Source organism: Tamandua tetradactyla, chromosome 6, assembly GCF_023851605.1.
Source record: "Tamandua tetradactyla isolate mTamTet1 chromosome 6, mTamTet1.pri, whole genome shotgun sequence".
In the NCBI taxonomy this organism is placed as follows: Eukaryota; Metazoa; Chordata; class Mammalia; order Pilosa; family Myrmecophagidae; genus Tamandua; species Tamandua tetradactyla.
This window is the reverse complement of record NC_135332.1, coordinates 42179055-42203532: the sequence shown is the minus strand read 5'-3', so window position 1 is coordinate 42203532 and position 24478 is coordinate 42179055. Positions and strand designations below refer to the sequence as shown.

Below are 24478 nucleotides of genomic sequence, written 5' to 3'. Positions count from 1 at the left end.
TTGTCATAATACCATTAGTTGAATAGTCCTCTTTTCCTCTTTAATTCATGATGCCTTGTTTATGTATTCTAAACTCCCATATGAATTTGTGTCTACTCCTGTGCCAGTTCCTTGACTATTGAGACGTCATAATATATTCTTGTTTCTGGCTGGGCTAGGTCCCCCACTGCTCTTCTTTTTCAGTGTTCTTGGCTATTGTCTGTGTCTTCATGTACACTTTAGAATCAGCTTGTAGTGTTCAAGAAGAAACTGATTTGTATTTTTTATTAAGATTGCTTTAAATAGTAAATTAACTTATGGAAGATTGATAGGAAATGGTATTCTTTTTGTTAGAGACTTCTTTTATGTCTCTCCATATATATATGGAGTCTTTCTTCCACTAGCTTTCTCACCACTTATTTTGCTTAATTTTTAGATTAATGTGTGATTTCCCCATTAGATAGTAAATAGGTAAGTGTATGAACCCCCTGAAGGAGGTGGCATTTAGACAAAAAAGCACGTACTCAGCCAGGGACTGATGTCTCCTCAAAGCTCATGCTGTCAGCTTGCCAGTGGGGACCCAGAGCTATTTATCTCCTTCTTTTCCTCTTTTTCTCCCACATTTGCTGAGCCCTGATAATGTTCCAAGCCTTGTGCCAGGGGCTTTGGGAGATACATATATCCACCTGAGCTCCGGATCAGGCCCAGCTCTCCCTAGCCAGGGAAGGGGAAGAGCTCAGGCTTGGGAACTAGTACTAAGTCTGGCTCTGCCTCACATCGGCTGCCTAGTGTCAAGCAAATGCCTTCACCTACCTGAGCCTCAGTCTCACATCTATTAAAATGGGGATGGGGATAGGTGTGAATATTAATTATATGATGGACATAAAATACTTAGCACAGGGCCTGGTACATGGAAATGTTCCATAAGCATTAATTATTATTGCTGTTACTTTGAGAGACTGTAGGGAGGTTTCAGGGCTCTGTGTGGTACAACTGCAGGGTTGCTGCCCTAGGACTGAGACCTAAGGTCTCACTAGCCAAAACTTCTTGAGTGGCCTAGAGGTTGCCTGACTCAGCTCAATTTTGGATTTTCCTTAAGCCAGTCACTTACCTCTCTGAGTCTCAGCTTTCCTTTTGTTTTTCTTCTTCCATCCCTCCCTCCCCAACCCTCCCCACCCCTCCTCCCCCTTCTGTACAAATTCTGTCTCTCTCCTAACCTCTCTCCCGGGCTGGAGAAGGTAAGAAGGATGATGGAGAAGGTAGCCTTAGAAAGTAAAATTATGATGCAGATTAAGATCTGATTTTAATAAGTGACAACATGGAGAGTAACCATACTCTTGTGTGGCTAGCATCCACAAGCGTATTTTTTCTATGTCAGATGTGTTGTGTTCTATTATGGCCAATAGGGCCTGGGGAATCCCTTTCCCTTACAGTGTTTGATTAGCACTTTATCATGAATTACTGAGCTTGTTGTTGAGAGTAGCATGAGCTCTCTCAATGGATGTCTGGTTTCCTCTCAGTACTGTCTCCAAACAGCTGTGTGTCCTTGGACAAGTCACATTCCCACTTCAGCCCTCCTGTTCCTCATCTGTAAAATTAGGGGGCTGGACTAGAATGATCTCTAAGGTCTGCTTCTCCATGCGCTAATGTTCTGTGATTCTAACATAGAAGATGTGGGCCTCACTGGACAAGCATACTATGGTGATCTCTTTAAAAGATGGATGTTTGGTGCTATCACAACTGTTAAAATAGAACAGACTTCTGAATTGCAGCCAGAACATAATGAATCCCACTCCTGTAAAACAATAGGATGATGACAGGACTAGTCATGTAGTAGGGTTTATTGACGTGGCTGGACCATTTGGCCTGATATCTTCTGCAACAAATATAAATGTGAGACTCTGGCAGGAGTTTATTGTGGGCGCCTGAGGAACTTCTGAGGAAAGCCAGGTATATGAGTCACTGGGTTGCTTTCCTATTTGCCTGGGCTGATAGGACTGAGACTCTAGCTTATATTCGCATAGGTTCAATGGGCAGGACTTTCTTCCAGACACTTAGCCAGGTTCCATACTGTCCAAGATGGGAAGAGTGTCTGGGACCAGTTAGTTGAAGGTCCTACTTTCTGGTTGGTGACTCCAGTGCTGGAGAGAGGAAGAGCTTACTCAGGATCTGTAAGTGGTGAGCAGTGGGTTCCCAGCAGCAGAACCTGATTTGGGGTTTTGGAAATTATGCACCTGCTCCAAGAAGGTCCAGAGATTTGTCACTGAGAGCTGAGGAAAGAGTGGCCAGAGCAGAAAGCAGAAAGGCTGGTTCCTGTTGGATGGAGTCACTCAGCCAAATTGAAGGGCCCAGGGAAACCCAGAGCCCACAGCCCAGCTCCTAGCCCACCTACTTCCCTTGCAGAGCCTACTCTATGGGCTGTTCCTGCCCTCTAGGGCATGATGAAATCAAAGCCTTCTCAGACTTAGGCTTCAGCCCAGGCTTGCCTTGGAAGAGCCTGGACTTGGGCCTTTCTCTTGGCATTCTGGATACTCAAGGGTTAAATCTTTCAATACTCTTTAGCACCAGGCCTGGCCCCTGGGAACCTGGAGGGGTGGGAGCCAGCAGGGCCAAGCCAAGGAAGGGGCAAGGTAGAAAGAAAGGTGCTCAGAGCAGAATGGGACCAGAGGGCCAGCCTTACCCCACCAGGACAGAAGCTAAAGGGTTAACAAAAGCAGCACTGCTGATAAAATACCCCAAATTCCTGGTCCTGCCTCCGATGGCCAGGGCGTCTGGCAAATGTCAATGATAAAAAATACGTTTTAATGGCACATGATACAGCCGCTACTGTGGGGTACAGAGAAATTAAGCAGGTTTGGAGCAGCAACTACTGTGTGTTACTCCCTGGGGCTCTGGTGGCCAAGGCTCCTGGCCTCTTCACTTAAGCCTTGCTATACTGGGCCAGACCCAAGACATCCTTAAAGGGCTTTTGGTACCTGGGGCCTCTGGCCTTCTCTGGAGTTGTTTTAGGAACTTTGCTTGTCTCCTACTAGGGCTGTGAGCTGCCCTGGGCAGGTCTAAGGGCAGGAGGCATCTGAGTATCTCCAGCATCCCCTCAGCAGGTCCTTTGAATTTTAATAAATGAATGAACGAATTAGCGACTAGATGGAAAGGTCAGAGTGGGACAATTTCCTCAACATCTTGCCTCCCCCCCATTCTGCAAAACCCTGAGCCTTGAGCTACTTTTGTAGCTGACAGAGTTAGGAGGAGGGGCTGAGAGTCACAGCAGGCATTTTTAGGAAAGGCAGGTCACACATAATAGGGGTGGGGAAGATGGCCAGCAGAGGGAGAAGAGACAGTAGCAGAGAGAGAAAGGAGCAAGGTCAGTTTGGAAGGAGAAACCAGAGGGAGGTAAGTTTTGTATTATGATCCCATTTTACAAATAAGAAAACCAATGCACAAAGAAGTTGAGTGATTTGCCTAAGATCATGCAATGAGGCAGTGGCATTCAGAGCTTTTGACTGCAGCCTAGAATTCTTCCTACAACACGATGCTCAATTCACTGGGGGCTTTTAAACTGTCAAGGACTTGTCCCAAGTTCTCCATTGCAATAGTGAAATGTAATATCAGGGAGGTTCTGGAATAGGCATTAGGCACTGAGTGGAGAGGCTAAGTGGGGACCATGGGGACTGAGTTTGGGGCCAGAGGACTGGTCCTTCGTTGGGGGCTTTAGGACCTTTCTGGGCTCAGTCCTGGTAGTCAGGCCCTGAATCCTGGACTCTGAAAGGAATGCAAGCAGGCCCAGGGCCTGCTGAGTGAGGCCAAAGACCTGGAGCTCAGAATGAAACCCTTTTCTTCCAGATCATCCTCAACTCCATGCACAAGTACCAGCCACGGTTACACATTGTTAAGGCTGATGAGAACAATGCTTTTGGCTCCAAAAACACAGCCTTCTGCACCCATGTGTTTCCAGAAACCTCCTTCATCTCTGTGACCTCCTACCAGAATCACAAGGTACAGCCACTGATTGCATAACCCCTATCACTAAGGACACTCAGCAGCTCTGCTGTCACTATAGAGAGGCAGGTAGCGAAAACCCAAGGTAAGGTTGAGGCAGGTCTACCTTAAGGAATTCAGAATCCTGCAATGTCCCTCAGAACAGTGAGCAAATTGCATAATAAGCAGGAAAAGAGAGACTTTTAAATCTCCAACACAAAGTAGTTATGGTCTGTGTGTTTTGGGGGATAGATAAAGTTGGCAACTGTAAAAACTGGGAGTAGGGAGTCTGCCTTATGGTTTGAGTGTTCAGTCTGACAGTTCTGTAGTCTTTTGGTGCATCTGAAGATAGGATTCTGGGCCTGCAGAGAAAGAGGGGGTAGGGCAGTGGGGAGAAGAGTATGAGTGCAGTAGCCTCTGGAGACCCTTCCCAGGCTATTGTAGAAGGGGCCTGGATTGTCCCAGGTAGCCCCCAGTCCCACCCCTCACTCACTCCCAGCTACAGCCTCCCACCCCAAACTACCTCCTGATCCCTGAGTAGTCTGCTCTCTCCTGCCTTTCTGCTCTTGCTCCTGCTACTCTCTCTCAGGGTGCTTTTCCCTTGTATACATTGGGATTGGAGAGGTGGGCAGGGATTGTTGGGGAAGTGCTTAAGGCTCCGGTGGGTTTTAGACAGAAGAGTGACAGAATGAGATTTACATTTAGAACGGGGACCCTGACATGGAAGTTGCACTGAACAGGGAAGTTCACTGGAAAGCTGTTATAGGCACCAGGTGAAAATAATGGGGGGACTGAAGCCGGGCAGTGTAGTAGGGTGGAGAGCAGGAGAAAGAATTAGACAGTCTGTGGCAAGTGGAATGGATAAGAACCAGGGACAAGCCAGATGTTAATGGACTCAGTATGACTGCTGCTGGCTTAGGACTGGGGTGTGGCTTCTCATTCATTTCCCCTTTGCCCCCTCTAGAATCATCTTCCCACCCTCCCTCTTACCCAGCTCCTTCATTGCCCCCTCACACATCCTCCTCACTATCTTCTCACCAGTTTCCCCTTTCGGATCACTGCCAGAGTGAGGAAGGGCCTGACAGATGGGCTTAGGGGTAGGCATATGGGGAGGTGGGGAGAACCACCCTAAAAAGAGAAGCAAATCACTGAATATTTGCTATAACTGCTTCAGACGGTCCAGAGAAGCCAAGCCAAGAAATGGGGTTGGGGAGACCTGCTGAGGTCCAGACCCCAAGGAACCCAAGGGCTACAACTTTGCTAAACCCTGCCATGAGTTCTGAATGTGCCTGGGGTGGGAAATGAGGACCAGGGGCCAGCCCAGCCCTTCTCTACTCCCAGCAACTCTACTGCGTGTTCTCTCCTGACAGATCACACAGCTGAAGATTGAAAACAACCCTTTTGCCAAGGGATTCCGGGGCAGTGATGACAGCGACTTGCGTGTGGCCCGGCTGCAGAGGTGGGGCTGCCCCAGCCTGGGGGTGGGTTGGGCAGCCTATGTTCAGGCACATGGACTCAGTAAACCTCAAAGTATCTTCACCCTCTTCCTATCTCTCTCTAATTGTCCTCCTCACCCCTTCAGCAAAGAATACCCTGTGATTTCCAAAAGCATCATGAGGCAGAGGCTCGTCTCCACCCAGCTTTCAGCCAAACCCGATGTCAGCCCCCTGCATGGCACCCACCAGGTCCTCCAGCACTACCAGTATGAGAACGGAGCTCACATGCAGTTTGCTGCGGCCGAACCACAAGACCTTCCCCTTAACACCTTCCCAAGCCAGAGGGACTCAAGCCTCTTCTATCATTGCCTGAAAAGACGAGGTAGCTCTCTCATGGGCTGGAAGCCTTATAGAGTCAGAGGTTGAGTGGATCTCTCCCCACAAACACTCCCACTATATATGTGAGCACCTGTGCACACATACAAACATATACACACATCTACCTGGTTACCTGCGTGGCCTGGAAGAGCCAGTCTGAAAGATTAGTAACCATGGTCGTACTCAGGGCCATCTTTTCTAGTTTACGGATGCAGGCTCTCACCTTTAATGTAGGCTGCGAAGTCCTCAAAAACAGCTTGTGGCCTTGGTGTCCCCAGACTCTGGTCCCACTCCCTAGCTCCAGGTGTTGCTTTGCAGTCACTGTTTTGGAGCTTCCATAGGGTGGGTAGAAGACACACAGATCACCTGGGCTCTGCCTAGAAGTACCAGAGGAGGCTGAAGGTGAACAGGAGATTTTTGAATTGAGGCTGTCACTTTCAAAGCAACCTCAGTCCCAGGACAGGGATGACCTGAAGTCATACAGATAGTATTCTGAGTATCCTCTGACAAGTCCTGTTAGAATCCAGGTTCCCCTGATCTAGAGCAGGAATCAGCAAACTATGGCCTTTGGACCCAGTCTGGTCTGCTGCCTGTTACTGGACTGCCTGTGAGCTAAGAATAGCTTTTACATTTTTAAATGTTTGGGAAAAAAGGAAAGAAAAATACTTAGTGACTTGTGAACATCATATGAAATCCAAATTTTAGTGTCCATAAACTAAGTTTTATTGGTACACAGCCACACTCATTTGTTTATGTATTGTCTGTGGCTGCTTTAACGTGACAACAGCAGAGTTGAGTAGTTGCGGTAGATAGCGTATGGTCCACAGAGCCTAAGATATTTACTATCTGGTCCATTTTAGAAAAAGATTGCTGACTCCTGACCTGGAATGACTGGTCACTTGCCAAGTTGAAGAGCTTAGTGTAGGGAAAAGGAGGAATTTGGAGAGAAGATGGTGAAGTGGGATGAGTGAAAGATGAAGAGGCCTGTTTAAGGGAGAAGGGAACCTTCCTCCTCATTGGGCAGGGAGAGCAGATGACTTCGGGGGGGGTAAAGGGAAGACATGAGTGCAGGCCTCCAAACTCAATCTCATTTCTCCCCCAGACCACACTGCCCTGTTGTATACATACAGCTCCCAGAACAAATCCCTAGAAAAAACAGGAGGGAGGCCAAGATAAGCCACTGAACAAGTGTTTTTTAAGTTCATTGACTGGGCTGCTACTCCTGCTTTCAGACCCGGGCCCTCACTGGGTTCCAGGAGAGGATGCACTGCATCATTAGTTAAGCCCTCATGCTTGAGGATGTTGAAAGACACGCATACATGATTTGGGGCAGCTGATGTCATCTTTTCCCAGAATAGTAGGTTAGTCTATTACAAGTCACCCTTTTCACTTATTACCAGCTCCATTTCTTATTTTGTAGACAGTGTTGCATTGGAATCTGTGTAATAACAATCTGATGTGTTTTCTTTGAACATATGTAGGGTTGTCTTCCATTTATAAAAGCAATAAGAATGTGCCTATGAGTAGCTTTGGCTTGCTAAGGTCTTCCTAGGAGTTGAGGATTGAGGTAGAAACATTGTGGCCTTAATTTTCTGGCTAATTCAGGCAATTGTGGCCTCTGGGCCTGGTTTGGCCTGGTATTTGCTTCTACTTTCCTTGGCCAGGGTGGGCCTAGCCTAAGTCTGCCAGGGTACATTAAGTCCTCTTACCATCCCCAAAAGTCAGGTTGGCAAAGGATCAAAGCTGTATGCTGCCTGGCTAAAAACATCATTCAGTGTCCAGCAATATGATGTCTCCTGTGTCCTTTCAGCAGGGTTCAGAATGTGACCTATTCTTGGCTGCTGCCACTTGATAAAAACTGTAGCTTTTTTAATGATTAAGATGATGCTAGTAGTGCCTAGGCAGCATGGGCAAGGGCAGACCCCAAATGACAAGGGTAGGCTGTACTGGCATCCAGCACGGGTGCTCTGGGACCTGGGCTGATGAAAATGGCTCTTCCTGAAGGTTCCTTTGTCTTCCAGCAGACAGTGCTCGCCACCTGGACTTACCCTGCAAGCGATCCTATCTGGAAGCTCCTTCTTCGGTGGGGGAGGATCACTATTTCCGCTCTCCCCCTCCCTATGACCAACAGATGCTGAGCCCTTCCTATTGCAGTGAGGTGACCCCAAGAGAAGCCTGTATGTACTCAGGTTCAGGGCCTGAGATTGCTGGGGTGTCTGGGGTGGATGATTTGCCCCCACCCCCACTGAGCTGTAACATGTGGACTTCTGTCTCACCGTACACAAGCTACAGCGTTCAGACAATGGAGACTGTGCCTTATCAACCCTTCCCCACACACTTCACCACTACCACTATGATGCCTCGGCTGCCTACCATCTCTGCTCAGAGCTCCCAGCCACCAGGAAACACCCACTTCAGTGTCTACAATCAACTCTCACAATCTCAGGTCCGAGAGCGGGGGCCTACTGCCTCGTTTCCAAGAGAGCGTGGCCTCCCTCCAGTGTGTGAGAGGAAACCACCCTCTCCGCACCTGAATGCTGCCAATGAATTTCTCTACTCCCAAAGCTTCTCCTTGTCTCGGGAATCTTCCTTACAGTATCATTCAGGAATGGGGACTGTAGAGAACTGGACTGATGGATGACTTCCATGTCTCCTAAACAGATAGGACTGTGTAATCCAGTATTAACCTCTATAGGTGGCCTGCATTACCAAGAAATCCTCACAGGAAGGTATTTCCAAAGGTGTGTATATGTGTGTGTGTATATGAATGCACACACACATGTATATATATTTGGAGAGCATTTATTTTTTGACATACAATTGAGGCCATGACAAGAAGAAAAAACAATTATCTAATAAGTAATTTTGGCTGCAGGACCTAGATCTGTTGTTGTCTGACATCTTTCATCATGTCCATGGATGGAAAGAGAGTACAGGGTTCATGTAAGTTATATTTAGGAAGTTTTTTATAATACAATCTTTGATTCACTCAGGGGCCAGATGGTGAAATCTTTCCATAGGGAAAGTTGGGGCAAACTCTCATTGTTGGGGTAGGAGAGCTCTGTGCACACCTTAAGAGTTCCCAGGTTTCTATTTACAAGGGGAGCTGTGCATTGTGTTTTGGAGCAGAATTCCCCCTCCTTTGATTCCTGGGGATTCTGTGAGATGACCTCAGAAGTGGGCTCAGCCAGGCCTGACAAAGCATGCTCAGAGAGAACTGACTGCTCAGTTAGTGGCCTGGAAACTAATCCCTGGAGCCCAGATCTGAAGGATGACTTTCAGAAAGGTTAAGGTGCTAAGTGCCACCTAATGGGTATTTAAATTTTTTTTTTCTTGAAGCATAGGGAAAATGCAACCAATAGCATCATTGTCACCATTTTCAGGTTTTGTCATCAAGCACAAAGCCCCTCCACCTTGGTCCCCAACATGCAGTCTCTCACTGTGTCTCTCTAGTGTACAAGGCTTGGCCTTTCAGGCACCATCTGCATCCTACAAGTGGCAATTATGAAACACGCCTGACCTGGCAGTGTCCCAGGAGACTACATTAGAGCGTGTTCTGCTTCCAGAAAATCCACGTCGCTGGAGCAAGAGAGCTCAAGAGAAGTAAAAAAGAAAATTGAGAAAACATTCATTTCTTCCAGTAAATTCAGCCAGTAGGTTCAAAGGAGCAAAGATAATTATTCTCCAGCAAGGCAGATCTCATAGTCCTCAGCCCAGTTCTTTAGCATTGAACGTCACCAGACCATCTGGGTGGCTGATGTGAACTTTATAATCAAATTTGGGAAATCACTAAACTCTTTGCATGCTGAATAGCTATTTATATATTATATAAATAAATAAATATAAATAAATAAATATATATATATATATCTCACAAATGCAGGCCACATGTCAAATTCAGCTTTGCTTTTTTTTTTTTTTTACCAGTGAATAAACTTAAGAATGGACATTGCAGAGGTATTTGGTGAGACATCTATTTAAATTTTTACCACACATTTTGATATTGGTTAGATAAAACATACATACACACACATACATACTACAGATAAGGCTTTATTAGAAACCACAGTAGCTAACAGGTGATATGGAACTTCAAGTGTTTTGTTATATAGCATGGACGTTTTTATTTTACATATCGGAACATAAAGCCATTTTACAACTGTGAAATGTGTGAATGCTTCTTACTACTGAGTTGTCATTTCTTGGCTCAGTACTAGTCTCTGTCTCTTTTTCTGGTATTTTTCCCAAGGACTAGATGGGGGCTTTCACACCTCCAAGCATTTGTACCACAGAGTCTCTGGGCTCAGAGTGAAATAATTTAAGCAACAAAGAAACTTTACTTTTGATCTCATGCAGCTCCCCAAATTATGGGTCTGGATTTCACGGCTTCTCCCCAAATTATGGGTCTGGATTTCTGGAATACCCCAGAAGGTCAGGGCAAGCACTAAGTAGGAATCTGTCTCCTTTTAGCAGTCAACACACCACATAGTAATTTTGGGGAGGTTGTCTCACAAATAGGGCATTCTTGATGGGATTTGGGCAGCTGTTTGAAAAAGAACTGAAGGGCAGGTTAAAGTTGGACCTGGGACTTTCTATAGCAGTCAGATGCATGGTCAGCCAGCCACCTTTACCCCAGAGAAGATGAATCGAGGCCTGGTAGAAACCTTCCACTCCTACTTGCCCATTCCACTGCCACATCGCTGAAGCTAGGCCACAAGACGGAGAAAGAAAAAAGGAAATGAAATCCAGTCCAGGTTCTGGCTCACCTACTAGATAAAAAGGGAAACAGGAATAGAGAGGTGCTATTGGGGCCCTTCCTTACAACCCCTTGCCTCCTGGTCCCTCCTTCATGACTCCTTCCCCATAGCTACTCACCCTCATCCACCATCTCCAGTGGAGACTGGTCTGGAAACCCAGGAGAAGGCAGGGGTAAGGGATGCCTTTTAAATCCTTGTTTTCATCAGGACTAGAATGATATTCCTGCAGGGTAAAAATTAAGCCTAGTACCCCATTTCTCCCAGAGTTTCCCCCTTGCCGTTTTAGGGCTGCTCTCTGGCTGGACTTCTTGCTGCAGAAAAGGCAGCCAAGCTCCTTCATTCTTTAGCTATTGGCTTCCACCTCGGGCTTGTTGGTCACAGAGAAAAACTTAACTGAGTTTGGTTCCGGGCATAGGGAAGGAGTGGGGGGCTCTTCCTAACTCATACCTGCTCGGCTGTTTTGTCTCTGGGTGAAGACTGCATTTTGGGATACACCACGCTATGATCTTTGAGCCCCAGGCAGAGGGCTGGGGCTAGATGTGTATTCCAAGGCTCTCTGGAGATATCCAGTACACTGAGTCTGAGGTAAAGAAAGCCCCTTTTGAGGAGTACTTGGCATTTGGGCAGCCCAGAGCTTCCTACTAGCTTTCTGGGAAGCACAAGTTCCCTGGGCTTCCCCACCTGGGCATGGCTATAGCAGGGCCTGCAGTGGGATTTGTGGAGCTTTCTTGTCCCTTTGAATCAAGAGCTCAATCACAAGGGGGCACATGGGATATCTTGGAACAAAGGGCACCATTCAGTAGCACCAACAGGTCATACATCATCAGGCCAGAAACCTGCCACGTGAAAAGTGTTCTGCCGTGCCCTGCCGGGGAAGGAGGGGAAAAAAGAGTAACATTCAGGTGCATGTCCGTGGGAAGGCAGCGCCCAGGACAACTCTGCTCCCCAGGCCAGGGCCAGGCCACTGGGGAGAACTGAGCCAGGCCTCTCAGACCAGGCCTTGCTGCCCAGCTGCCCTCTAACAACAGGAGAGCCTAGAATAACGAAGGAGAGAATGGAAAGAAGCAGGGTCAGACTGACAAATTGTTAAAAAACCAAAGCAACTTCCAGCCTCAGCTGGGTCTCAGGGGGTCAAAAGGCCCTGGCTCACCCCACTAATGGAGCCTGCTGGAGTAGCAGCCCCGGCCTCGCAGTGTCTTATCTTACAACATAAAATTAAAACCCACTTAAAAGGCCGGAGGGCATGTGAGCATTCCCCTTGCTGTCTAATTGAAATAGTTCCCAGTGCACAGGATTTCATTTGAAAAATTTCTCTCTTCAAACCCCAATTCTTCTGCTTGGCGGGCGGAGGAAGGTTGGGGGTCGCCGGGAGGACTGTCATTTCAAAGACAAGCGCAACCTCAGGCCGGAAAAGTATCATTTCTGTTTACAGCCCCCCACCCAGGCAGCAGGTGGCGACAGCAAAGGTTATAACAGGCTGGGTTGTTTTGTATATATTTTTTAAATTTACAAATTCATTAGCAGCTATGTCAGCAGAGGCCAGACTCCTGGCAAGAAGCCCTGGTAATGATTCAAATATGGCGAGCCCCTCAGTGAAAACTGGCAGTTCCCGTGGCCAAGAGATTTCCATTCCGTCCCCCAACAACCTCCCCCCACCCCATGCAAATATATCACAGGTCTCCAAGGCATACGGAATCAATCAGGGACATCCTGTAAAGGTGATGAACTTGCACTGGCCATCCTAAGTAATGGGAACCAGTCAGCCTGAAGCCAGCCGGGACTGAAAGCCAAGGTGACAGCTATTAAGCAATTGTGTGCCGAACAAAATGGCAAAGGGGCCGGGTAATCAATTCAATTTCAATGGGCGACCCAAGCAACTGCAGTATCTGTCGCAGCTGATTAGAGCGGGCCGGGTGGAGCTTTCAGTGTAAGCCCATCGCAGATCAGAAACAGGCCCTGGATGAAAAGGGAAAGAGCAGTCTCCTGAGAAGCAGGCGATGAAGGACTCTGTTTTATGTGACTGTGTTCTTCCTTCTTTCCTTGAAGGACAAGTAGAAAAAAAGTAAGCAGTTTGGAGATTAGATAGTTTTCTTTTCAGCCATTTATCATTATGAAGGAAAGTAGACAGGGCAGGGGCAGAAAAATCTCCAGTGGGATTTCTGCAAAGTCTCACTAAGAAGGACCAGGTTTACACTTTGCAGCTCGAGCAGCCCCTGCTTATTACCACAGCCTGACGGGGCCTGCAGAGCATCCAGGACCCTTCTTCTCTAACAAGGGCAAACAGGCGCAGTGCTCTGAGGATCACAGAAATTCTTCTACAGAAACCCCCTACCACCAAATTGAATAGTTTGTGAAAATTAAAGCCTGAGTCAGAATAATGTGGAGAGAAGAAAAATGGAAAAGGAAAAGATGAAACAGGGTTGTGGAGAGTCCCAGCAGGTCAGGCCCCAACGACGGCCCCTTCTCTTACCTGGGCCCTGGTGTCCGCAACCAGGTTGGAAAGGCTGACTTAGGAAACCAGAGTAGTGGGTGCATGTAAACAGATAGTTCTTGAAAGAGGAATTGCAATTGGATAATTAACCTGAGCAAAACTAACCTCACTAGATGATCTAAAATGCAAGTTAAAATGACAAAATACCATTTGTGGCAGATTGAGTTATATACCCCAGGAAAAAACACAGTCTTAACCCACGTTCCTTTGGGTATGAACCCATTGTAAATAGGACCTCCTGAATACGTCATTTCAGTTACGGTGTGACTAATTGAATCAGGATGAGTCTTAAACCCATTCCTGGAGATCTTATAAAGGGAAAAAATGAGGAATCGGCTCCAGGGAAGGCCACAGGGAGGAGCTAGAAGCCGGAAGTCAGCTGGAAACCGGAAGAGAGAGGAGAGGACATCGCAGGGTAATGGAAAAGCCATGGAACTGCAAGGTTGCCAGATGTCAGGACGCTACCAACCCAGCCTCCAAAACTGTAAGACAATAAATTCCCATTGTTTAAGGCACCCATTGTGTGGTGGGTATCAAAGCAGCCAGGAGACTAAGACACCACTTCTGTGTAGCTCTCAGTCGTTGCCGGTAGGAGAAAAGATTGTTAGTCTTTCCAGAAAAAAGCGATTTGGTAGCATGGACAAAGACGCTGAAAGTGCTCATATCCTAGAGAAAATAATCAGAAATGTGGCCATAGCTTAATACTCTATAGTGTTCATTGTGGATTTTTTTTAATAACCCCAAATTGGCAGAAAGTAAATTATGGTTAAATTAAAAATGAAACACCTATATTCTGGAATTTGATGTAGTCATGAAAGATTATGAAGAGCTTTTAAGGACATGGGGAATTAAATAAACACTAAGTAAAAAAAAAAAGAGGATTGTAACATAGAGTATGATCTCAACCGTGTTTGAAAATGGAAAAAAAATAGATTGGTGTAGCTAAACTATAGAACATTGAGTAATTTAGTAGTTAAAATCAATATGAATGATAGATAAATAGATATCTTTACATATTAAGTGAAAACATTTCTGAGTAATATGCATTGTTTCCCATTTGTGTGAAGTACAAAACCCAAAACCAAAACCATAAAAATAAATCCAATCTGTGTGTGTGTGTGAGTCTGTGTATGTGAGTATGTGTGTGGTGTGAATGTGGAGGCTTGTGTGGGTGTGTGTATGTGTGTTAGGAACGCAAAAATTTGGAAGACTGTTTGCACTGCTTCCTCAGGGGAGCTAGGAGGGAATTATGAGTTTTTCCCTTGTAAATATCTGTTTGGTTTTGATTTGCTACAATAGGAATGAATTACTTTTGTAATTAAAAGATTTAATTAAAGAAAAAAAAAGGTTTTAGAAATACCTAGGAGAGAGAGAGAGAGAGAGAGAGAGAGAGAGAGAGAGAGAGAAAAGAACAAAGACTAAAAGAGACTGTGTCCCAATGTTAATGGTAGTGGGTGAGGACTGTGGCTGTTGGGCCATCTCACCCTGTTTATTTTCCTCCTGACTCTCTGGCTCTCCTGAGACACCTCTTCTTGTGCCCAGGCCTTTAATTCTGCTGTTGTTCAAGGTCTGTGGCTTTAGCCTTCTCTTCTCACAGCCTACTCTCCCTAGGTGACGTCATCCATTCCACAGCTTCTTTCACCAACATATGCTAATGAATGTCAAATCTAATCACTAGCCGTACTTTCCTCTCCTGACACTCACCTGGACATCTCTGCTTAAGAGATGCTAGGAACACAAACTCACTCTGTTCAAACCTGAACTCATCATCTCCCTCCAGACCTCCCCTTGTGTTCTCCGTTTTGGCAAGTTGTACCACTAACCAAAATACAGTTGCTCAAGCCAGAAGCCTGGACTTCATTGCTGAGTCCTTCCAACTCCCTCCCTGCCAACACCCGTCACTTACCAAACTCAAATTCTGCCTCCTAAAGATAATCTGTGCAATTCTATCTCTCCCACTCAGGTCTGTATGTTGAAGTTGCCACAGTGGCAAAGCCCACTCCTGGTTTTCTGAGTGAGCTTGCAGAGCTTTGGGCTGTCATGAACAGTATGCTCCTGGGTGATGGCTGTTCATGTATGTGGGATCAGGAAACTGTTCAAGTAGAGGACATGAGGCTGCTCAAGAGGACACCTCCGCCTTCCTTTTGGTGTGGCCTGAGAACTCTGCCCTCTCTGCCACCACGGGTAGGGGGTGGAGACAGAACCCTTCTGTAGCCCATCTTTAGGAAAGGTCATCACTCAGGGTCACAGGCTATCTGAACTCCCTCATGCCCTGAAAGGCCTGTGCCCAGAGTGCAGTCTCTCTTATTGACAGCTCCTTCTTCACACCCAGTTGCTTGCTAGGGTCAGCTGGGTCCCAGAAGTACTAGATCCTCCGCTGGGGCATCCCTATACTTCTTCCTCCTACTGAGATTCCAAACTGTGTCTTCCCCCTAACCCTTCTATAGAAAACCACCCGAATTACAATGGAACTAAACTTATCACCAAGGCAAAGGAGACCCTCCTCCCACACTGCTCCCTATGAAAAACACCTAGCACCGGGTCTGGCACAGGGTGCATGCTTGAAAAAGATGGTACCTCTGAGTCCTGAATCTCTTTTTAGGTGACCTTTCTCCCAACACTAGCAAATGCCTATAGGGGTCATGGAGGCAGGAGCAGGTGAGTCATGCACCGTCCTATCTGCAGATCAGCTATTGCGTTAGATGAATTTTGTGGCATTCTCTAATCTAAACGTTCTTTAAATTTGAGTCCAAGGAATTGGGAGATTCCTCCGGATATAATTTAGCAAATAATTTGTAGCACTGATAGCATCACTCTAATTTAGAAAGTGGAAAGTATTACTCCTATTTTATGACTGGGCCCATGGAGGCTCCTTCCAGACACTTCCCCAGCAGTCGTACATTTTTATTTTAGAAACACATCCAGCAAGAGAAAGGATTAACCCCATAAAAGATGGCTGAGACTTCCTGGTTCTAAGGGTGCAAGGCTGGCTTGTGTGTCTCTCCCTTTTCCAGGGCAGACTTGAAAGTCCCAGCTGGGGCTCTGTGGGATTTAGGGATGATCACAAAACAAGAAGTCCTAAGGCCAGAGGCTAATTGCCAGAGTGCCTTTGAAGGCTCAGTTGGTGAACATGGTAGAGGGTCCTCAAACATCAGATTTGATGAGGATTGGCCCAGCCTGCTTTCAGCCTTAAGAATCAATGACTCAAATCTATATTTTTGCCAATTCTTTTCTAACTTTCTACGAAGAACAGAAGCTGTTTTTCACATTCCTGGATCTCCCATTTTCCCCTAAAGTATAAATGCTGTCTCACTGAAGTTGTGTTTCAGCATCTGTGGGATAGTGGGACAGACTTTGCACTTTGTGCCAGAAATCCTGAGTTCACGACGTGGCTCTGTCACCTACTGGTTTGTGCCTTTAAGCAAAGACGCAATTTCTGTGTTTAGGTCAATACAGTAGAGTTGATACCTAATACTATATGTTTCTTGGGATTGTGGAGATTAAATTAACATATGACAGGGCCTGGCACAGTCTCTGTCCCTAATATTCTGACACAAAATAGGCACTCAGCACATGCTAGCTCCTTTCTTTTTTACTACCTCTTTTCATGGAAAGTCATTGCTTTGGATTTCAGATTCAGAAAATGAGGTTTGAATCTGTTCCCTGAGTTTCAGGTTTCTCATCTGTAAAATCAGAAAAGGAAAATAAGTTCTACCTTTAGTTTGTGAATCAGTCATCAGGCATTGGGCTTGGCCCACTAATATATATTATCTCTGATCGTTCAATTATTTAGTAGAAATATTATCACCACTATATCACAGAGGAAGAAACAAATTTGGGGACAGAAAGGAACTTGCTCAAGTTTATGGGCTAAGAGTTAGAACTGGCTTCAAATCCAAGTCTCCCTCACCCAAAGCATCTACTCTTTCTACAGGATGACACTACTACCACCTTTATCACCACCATCTTCGCTGTCCATTCTGCTACTTGGTCTCACCTGACCCCCTTTCTCTTGGCTTCTAGACCCTATAGGGGCCAGATTTTTGTGGGCTTATATTTAGTGACTTTCAGTCCATTAATAAAAGGAAAGCAAACATGTTTAATGAATAATTTTATGAGTTGAAGGGTACATAATGTCAGAAAGTTATCCTTTTAGAGGATGATAATATATAATCCGCTGTTACAGCCACAGCCACTCACCACAAGCAGGTCATGAACTTGAGTTGTCTGTTGTCCTCCACCCCACAGGGAAGGGGGCTGAACAAAGAAGGGGGCTGTCCTTTGGCTGTTGCATCAGGCCTCGCCCCTGCTGCATGGCTAAGTCAGCTTGGTCCAAGCTAGCGGAGTGAGTAAAGAATCCAGATACCTCTAAAACAAACGTAGCTTCTGTTAAAAGGGTTTTTGGCTTTTGTTTTTGTTTTTTTATTTGGGATGGCCCCAAGACCCACTTGGCTTGGGTAGCAGAACCAGGGTGTCTTCTCCCTGCCTTTCCAGCTCCTGGCCACAGTGTGCTTCCTTGGGATAACCTGGAAGAGACCTGTTTGGGAGCCACTTTTCCTTAACACCCGGAAATCCTAGCTAGGGTGCCTGAAGCAAGGGCAGGGTCTGTAAAATGACGTGACTCGGTTAGGAATGACAGAAACTATGTGCACTGCTTTTAATAGCATCAAATGCAATATAGCACAGTCTTCCCTCTCCTCAGACCCCACGTGCTGACGGCCTGGCCCATATGCTCTGTGCCCTGGACTGCAAAGCCAAGGGCTGTCTTTTTAGGGGAGTTAATGGACCTGAATTTACCACAGACACAACACCAGATGCTCAGGCATTAAGTTCTGGCCTATCCCACCAGAGACCCTAATTAAAGTTTCTCACCCAAGAAAATGAATTTTTGGCTTATTTTTATCTCAGTGTAGAACAGTGAAAAAAGCTGGGAATTAGGAACAAGGAGAGGTAGGTCCTGGCCCCAGTTTGGTCACATGCTGGCCGTAGGACTTCTTACCCTCTTTCTGAGCCTCCTTTTCTTCCTTCCAAGTGGCTCCTCATATCCCTTTTCGCGCTAAAGAACAAAGATTCCATGAATGATACTGCAATCATGGATTTCTTACTTAAGGTGGGGCTCTGTCATCTATAGAAGGACTCTTCAAAATAGGGTAGGGAAACGAAATACCAGAACCGTTTTTATTTTGGTATTGTCCATTTCAAATATCTAAAATCTATATTGGTATGCTAGTAAGATATCTAATTTATAAATAACAAATGGCATATTAGGAGTGTGTGCTTAAAAGCGTCTTGCCGAAGGGATGTGAGATCAAAGTGAAGGTGGGTCACTAGGAGGTGGCTGTGCTCGCAGGCTGGGGCCTCTGCACCCCATGACACGCGGGGCTCTGCGTGGTCCGCTGTAGGTTTACTGGCGCTTTGGGTGGGGGGGCCGGGGAGAGCAGTGGAAAGAGAATGGGCCTGGAGCTCCAGCACCTATTAGACATGGGCCTAATCTCTGTAAGCCTCTGTTCCCCCCATATGTTAATTAGGAGTAATAAAGTACAACCTATGTTCCAAGGTTACACAAAAGATTAAATGTGATACTACAGATAAAATATGTGCTTAATTCAAGTTGCCCTCTTTTTCCAATAAAGGATACAGGTCTGCACAGGTTTCATTTTAGATGCTTAAAAGATGTGAGACTCTTTTTTTTTTTCCCTGGGAAATTCCTTTTATTGCTTTTCGGGACTTTATTGCTTCTGCTGTCTCACAGCTAAGCCTCTCTTACCAGATGCCAAAGCCTGGGTCTGTGTGCATTAGGCACACAATGCCAAGGAAGGGCGCCATGCTAGGGGAGGGAGGGAAGTGCTGGAAAGACTCTCGCTCAGTGTTTCCAGCCCTCTGAGCACCTTACACACTTTCAGGGGTTTGGGCCTCATCCAGATCCAGGAAACATTCAAGGACTTTTAAGAGAGGGCTTCCCTCCAGCGGAGAAGCCTGCCATCTTTACCAGTGCCTCCTGGAAGGATCAGCATGGGCTCTTCTGCTCCTGCATTCAAAGCCAATCGCCGAGCTCAGTGATACTGGGAATTAGTCTGTTGTTGAAAGAGTCCCAGCTCTGCCACTAACTTGTCAGGGGCATTGGGCAAGTCCCTCAATCTTTCTCAGCTTCAATTTCCTCAGTTATAAGAAGGGGTGAGTAATATCTGTGCTGCCAGCCGCCTAGGCTTAGTTCATGGCTCGAATGAGATGCTTTTGAATGAAAATACCATTAAGAAAGGAAAGGCCTTGCAATTATTAAGCTTCCTGTTGGTCTAATTAGTCTATGCTCATATTTGTATTTTCACGTAAAACCCCTGCTAGACTAAGGAGGGGTTAGGATGGTGAAGGATTGACGGATCTGGTGGGTTCTGAGAGGAGGGTGATTGGTGATTTAGCATCGTCTCCTGCCTTATCATTATCCTTGCCCTGCCTGCATCCACAGCCTTTGACGGGGTCAATTTCCGGCATCCAGAGGAAAGTCTGTGGTTGTGGTCAGGAACAGCCGCGCCACGGTGCTCCTCTTGCGTTGCTGATCCTCTCATTTCCTCCAGTAGACTCCTGCGGGGGACTAAGTTCTAAGTTTGCAACTCACTGGGGCTAATCATTTACAACAGCCTGAAGCACCCATCCCTCTCTCACCGTTGCTGCCCAGCTACTGCTCTGGATGGCGAGCCTGCTAATTGGGATGAGATCCCAGCCAAATAGGAAGAAGGATTCAAGGAGCTGGTTCACCAAACCTTAAATATCCTCCCACAACTTTACAGCTCAGATGCCCATGGGGGAAGCATGAGTCAGACCCAAGAGGTGAGGCTGCTGCTTAGGGAAGGCCTGCTCAGTGACATTTTTGATGCTTTTAATAAATCACTGTATTATTAGAATTTACCAAGCTGAATTTAATGAAAGCCTTGGGCCCCGAGGCCTGCATTTTTCTTTTGTATTGCTTAATGAAACCAACTGGTCCGATTGAAATTCACCCCAGAAAATGTGTAAACTTCAATTATGTTTCTTTCATTCTTTTTTTTCTCTTTCTCTCTTTTTACTCTCTTCCTTTGTCACTCTTTTTTTCCTAATATTGTTGGTGATTACAATCTTTTGGAAGAAAAGAAAACATACAGGTGAAGAAGAAACAAAATATGAGAAAATTTAGATAGTCACAAATTTCTCTGTAGAATTTTTTAAGGAGAGTTACTGATCAGTGATTTAAATTCATATGATAATTTTTTTAAAAGACAAAAGAAAAAGGTGAAAAATAAAGGGTCATCTCAACTTATATCAGAACACAGTCTGATTAAAAATTCAATTTTATAAATTGCTGCTTCTGCCCTGTACAATATTTGCACCCCCTCTCCCAACAAACGATCACTGAAGAAATAGTAAGACAGCAAGTGCTCTACTTTGCACGTTTCTGGGGCTGAGCACTTTGGAGCTGTTTGGAGCTGTCCTGGGGTGGAAGAAATGTGCTGCCGTACACCTGGCTGTCAACTGCTCAGGAGGTGCCGCAGGAAATAGCTTTGCTACAGCAGCCGCATTTGCAGTAGCGAGTGAAAAGACATCTTTTTTCCTCCCGCAGCTCTGCTCATAAACAAATGTTCACTCTTCTGCCCTCCCCCCAATTTGGAGTATATTTACTCAATAGAGTAGGCCTTTAAATGTCTCCTTGTCCTTTCGGGAGCAGAAAGGCATAGCGCTACAGGCTAGCTTCCCATCCATCCATCCTTAAGCAGCACACTTCAGGGCCTTCCCGAAGGCAGGTCAATAAACCTCAGGGACACTGAGCCCCCACGTGAGCTACAGGGCTATAAAATCAGCCAAGATGGCGGTGAAGGAAACTTCAAATGCACTGACTTCGGCATCAAGAAACCGGCAGCAGAGGGAGGTGAGGGAGAAAACCAGGTCCGGAGCTGCCTTTGTCTTAGCTGATTCCTCCTTTAGGGGATCAGGCTCAGCTCTGATTCCTATTGGGAAGTCTCTGCTTGGCACTGAGGCTGGCCTCAGGCATAAGATCCTAATTATTTGAATGGTATTTGTTTTCATAGCTCTTTTTTTTTTTTTAAATGTGTCCAGGTCGATGGCATTTTAATGCCTTATTAAACAGGGGTTTTACAGCAGTCTGTCTGTTCAGTTTCTGGGCTCATGCCTGTACTTTGTGTGCAGGGATTTTATCTTTCCTGCAGGCCGAAAATATTTTCCGAATTCCCTATAAAAGTTTTCAAGATTTCCTAAGACAAATAGAGTTCCACCAGCTCTAAAATGACCTCGATGCAGTTGGAATTACGTTCAGACACAGGCTCTCTCCCTTGTTTACACAAAAGAACTGAACTGAACTTGTACTCATTAACTACTGTTATGAGAACACCAGATTTGCTCCCCACGTGTGCTTATGCATAAAAACGCAACTCTACCTGGGCTGGGTGTCTTTCCCTGGTTTCTGCCATCTTCTCAGAAGGCAGCGCCCATACAGCCTGCTCTGGGTGAGGGTTTCCCTAAGGGTGGGCAGCAGCTCACAGCGGACGGGAGCAGCCAGACCTGCCGCAGAGACATGCCTGTCAGCAGACCACAAAGCCTGCTTGGAAGAAAATCAGCTGAGCCCTTTTGTTTTCTTGCTAGTGTTTAAAAATGTTATGAAATGCATTTTTGTTGTTCTCAGAAGAAAGCTGAATGTTAGAAAGTGATCGTATTAAGCCACGTGTTAGGCATATAGTGTGTCGTGAAAGAATCTAGAGCAGATACAGATTCAAATCTCACTTCCGGCACTCTTTAACGTGTGATCCTGGACATATAAATGTGGTCTCAGTTTCTTCATTTAAAAAAATGGGGCAAATTATATGTATTTCTCAGGGTTATCGTGAGGAACAAAGTGAAATATATAAAGCATCCAGTGCAGTGCCTGATAAGGGTGAATTGTAAATTTTAGTAGCTATGTTTACTATTTCATGAGGGTCCTTAGGACTCAGATGGACGAAAGCACATCCACTCTGTGTGCTGAGGCTTTGTTAAGAGTTCTGGAGATGAGAGGGGAAGAGAAACCTCAGGGACTGAGTGCTGACACTGGGCTACATGCAATAGTACGTGATGGAACCAGGGTTCAAACCCAGATCTGACTCCAAAACCTGTGCTTTTTCCACCATACAGGTTGGTGAAAGTGTTGAAATTAAACATGGAGAATTATGTCAGCTACCTACAACCCAAGCCTAAACCAGACCAGAGGGGGCTCATTTTGCTCAGATGGCATCAAAGAACTTCTCCAAAGCTAATTGCTCAGTCTCCAGGGAGTTTCTTATGAGTTTCTGTCGTGTTGGGTCATTTTTGAGCATTACCCTCTTGATGGTGTTTCACTAAAAAATACGAAATTTAACATCTGAGACAGACACATACCCTGGGAAAGAATCAAAAGGGATGCCCAGCTTCAGAACACTTCCTGTTTATTCTAAGTCTGCTGGCATTAGGCCTGTCATAACCCAAGATGGAAGGTTGCTTGATGCCCTGCAATTGAAAAGGATAATTAATCAGGGGTCATGTTTATGATTCAGTGGTTAAGTCCAGTCATTTATTTAACTAACACTTTCCATTTTTGGGAATCAATGAATATCTGCTGTCTCAATGGGTATATTTTTCATTCCTAGACATTCTATTTGCTTCCTTTTCTAGTTGTCTTAGTTGTTTTTTAAATCTTGCTTTTTCTGATGTTTTTTTTAATCTCTTCTTTTGTATATTTAATCATTTTAAACATATTTAAACATAATCTGTAGATGATAATTCTACCATCTGAGGTTTTTGGGACAAATTTTGCCATTTGCTGGGTCTTTCACAGTATATTATTTTCTTCTATTGTTTTATAATTTTGTAAGAAATCCTGTGCTGGGGTACATCTCCTGTCACATCCCTTCGGTTTTGTATGCTTGAGAGCACTTAAAGTATGCAGGAAGTACAAATTCAAACCCCAAACTCAAGGGAGAGCAGGCCAGTGGTTAAGTGAAGTTTCTTTTTCTTGTGGTGGGTGTTTTCAAGGGTATTGGCTTTTTTGTGAGTCTTAGTATCAACTCATTTACTTTTCTCTGACTCGGTACCTCATTTCCTTTCTTCATATGTCAGTTAATATCCAAGCCCCTTGCAATCTTGAGGAAGGATTAAGCTGGAGGATTTACACTATGGGACAAGAAGTCCTATAACAAAGCTATAGTAATTAGATGGTATGGTAAAAATGTTAAAATGACCAATAAAACAGAACAGAGAGTGCAGAAACAGACATGCATATTTATGACACCTGAATTATGAAAAAGGTGACACTGAAGTGGGAAAGGATAGTGCTGGGTCGATTGGCTGTCCATACAGAAAAAAATGAGTTTTGGCCCCTGCCTTACACCAAACACAAAAAGTGAATTTCAAATGGGTTGTGATCTAGATATGAGATCTGTATATAATCTAAATACAAATTATAAAGCAGTAGAACGTTTCTAGAAGAAACCATGGACCATGACCTTGAGATATGTAAAGATTTCTTAAAGAGGACACAAAAAGCATTAGCCATCATGGAAGAAACTGATACATTGGTCTGTATTGAATTAAAATTTCTGTTTATCGAAGATACCACTAAGACAATGAAGAGGAAAATGAAGAATAGAAGATACTGAAGATATTATATATATGTGTATATGTAATATATTCTGACAAAGGATTCAAATCCAGAATATATAAAGAACTCTTATAAGTCAAAAAGAAAAAGATGGGCAACCCAGTTGAAAATTGGGTAAAAGATGTGAATGGGCTCTTTGCAAAAGAACTTCCTTAGATTGCCAGAAAATTATGAAAAAGTGCTCAATTTAAGTAGTCATTAGGAAAAATGCAAATGAGACCAAAATACAATGCCACTATACCCCCTCCAGAATAGCTAAAATGAAAAATACAATACTGAGTTGTTGATGGACCTCTCATTCACAACTGGTGGGAATGTAAATTGGTATATCACCTGCAAAATTTTGGCAGCATCTATTAAACTGTCAGTAACCTACCGACACATAGGAACATACCCTCTTTGGAATATGACCCAAAGAAGCGCATACATGTGCTAAACAAAAGGCATGGAGAAGAATTTTCATAGTAGCTCTGTTCATTAGAACAAAAAACTGGAAACAAGTCAAATGTATATCTGTAATAGAAAGGATAAATAAATTGTGATCTATTCATACATTGGACTATTATATAGCAATGAAAAATGAATTAATTTCAACTAAAAAGCATGGAAAAATCCTAAAAACATAATGTTAAGCAAAAGAATCCAGACATAGTAAAATGGTGCAGCTACTGTGAAAAACAGTTGTGAATTCCTCAGAAAGTTAAACATAAGACTGCCATATGACATGGCAGCCCACTTCTGGATATAGAACCAAAAGAATTGAAAACAGGGCTAATGCTCAGAGCAGAATTATTCATAGGATCTAAAA

General features: G+C 44.9%; 1 protein-coding gene across 6 annotated transcripts in view; it reads left to right on the top strand.

Moving 5' to 3' along the window:
- Positions 1 to 10032, top strand: part of TBX4 (T-box transcription factor 4) — a 41579-nt gene extending 31547 nt beyond the window's left edge. For 2 of the 6 annotated variants that reach the window (XM_077165003.1, XM_077165002.1), the window contains exons 6-9: positions 3820 to 3972; positions 5325 to 5413; positions 5537 to 5772; positions 7790 to 10030. In XM_077165003.1, coding sequence (XP_077021118.1) covers positions 3820 to 3972; positions 5325 to 5413; positions 5537 to 5772; positions 7790 to 8409 — 1098 coding nt within the window. In that variant the 3' untranslated portion in view covers positions 8410 to 10030. Of the gene's footprint in view, positions 1 to 3819; positions 3973 to 5324; positions 5414 to 5536; positions 5773 to 7789 lie in introns of all 6 variants that reach the window. The other 4 variants (XM_077165006.1, XM_077165007.1, XM_077165004.1 and 1 more) reach the window with 3 other exon arrangements.
- Positions 10033 to 24478: the final 14446 nt, after the last annotated feature.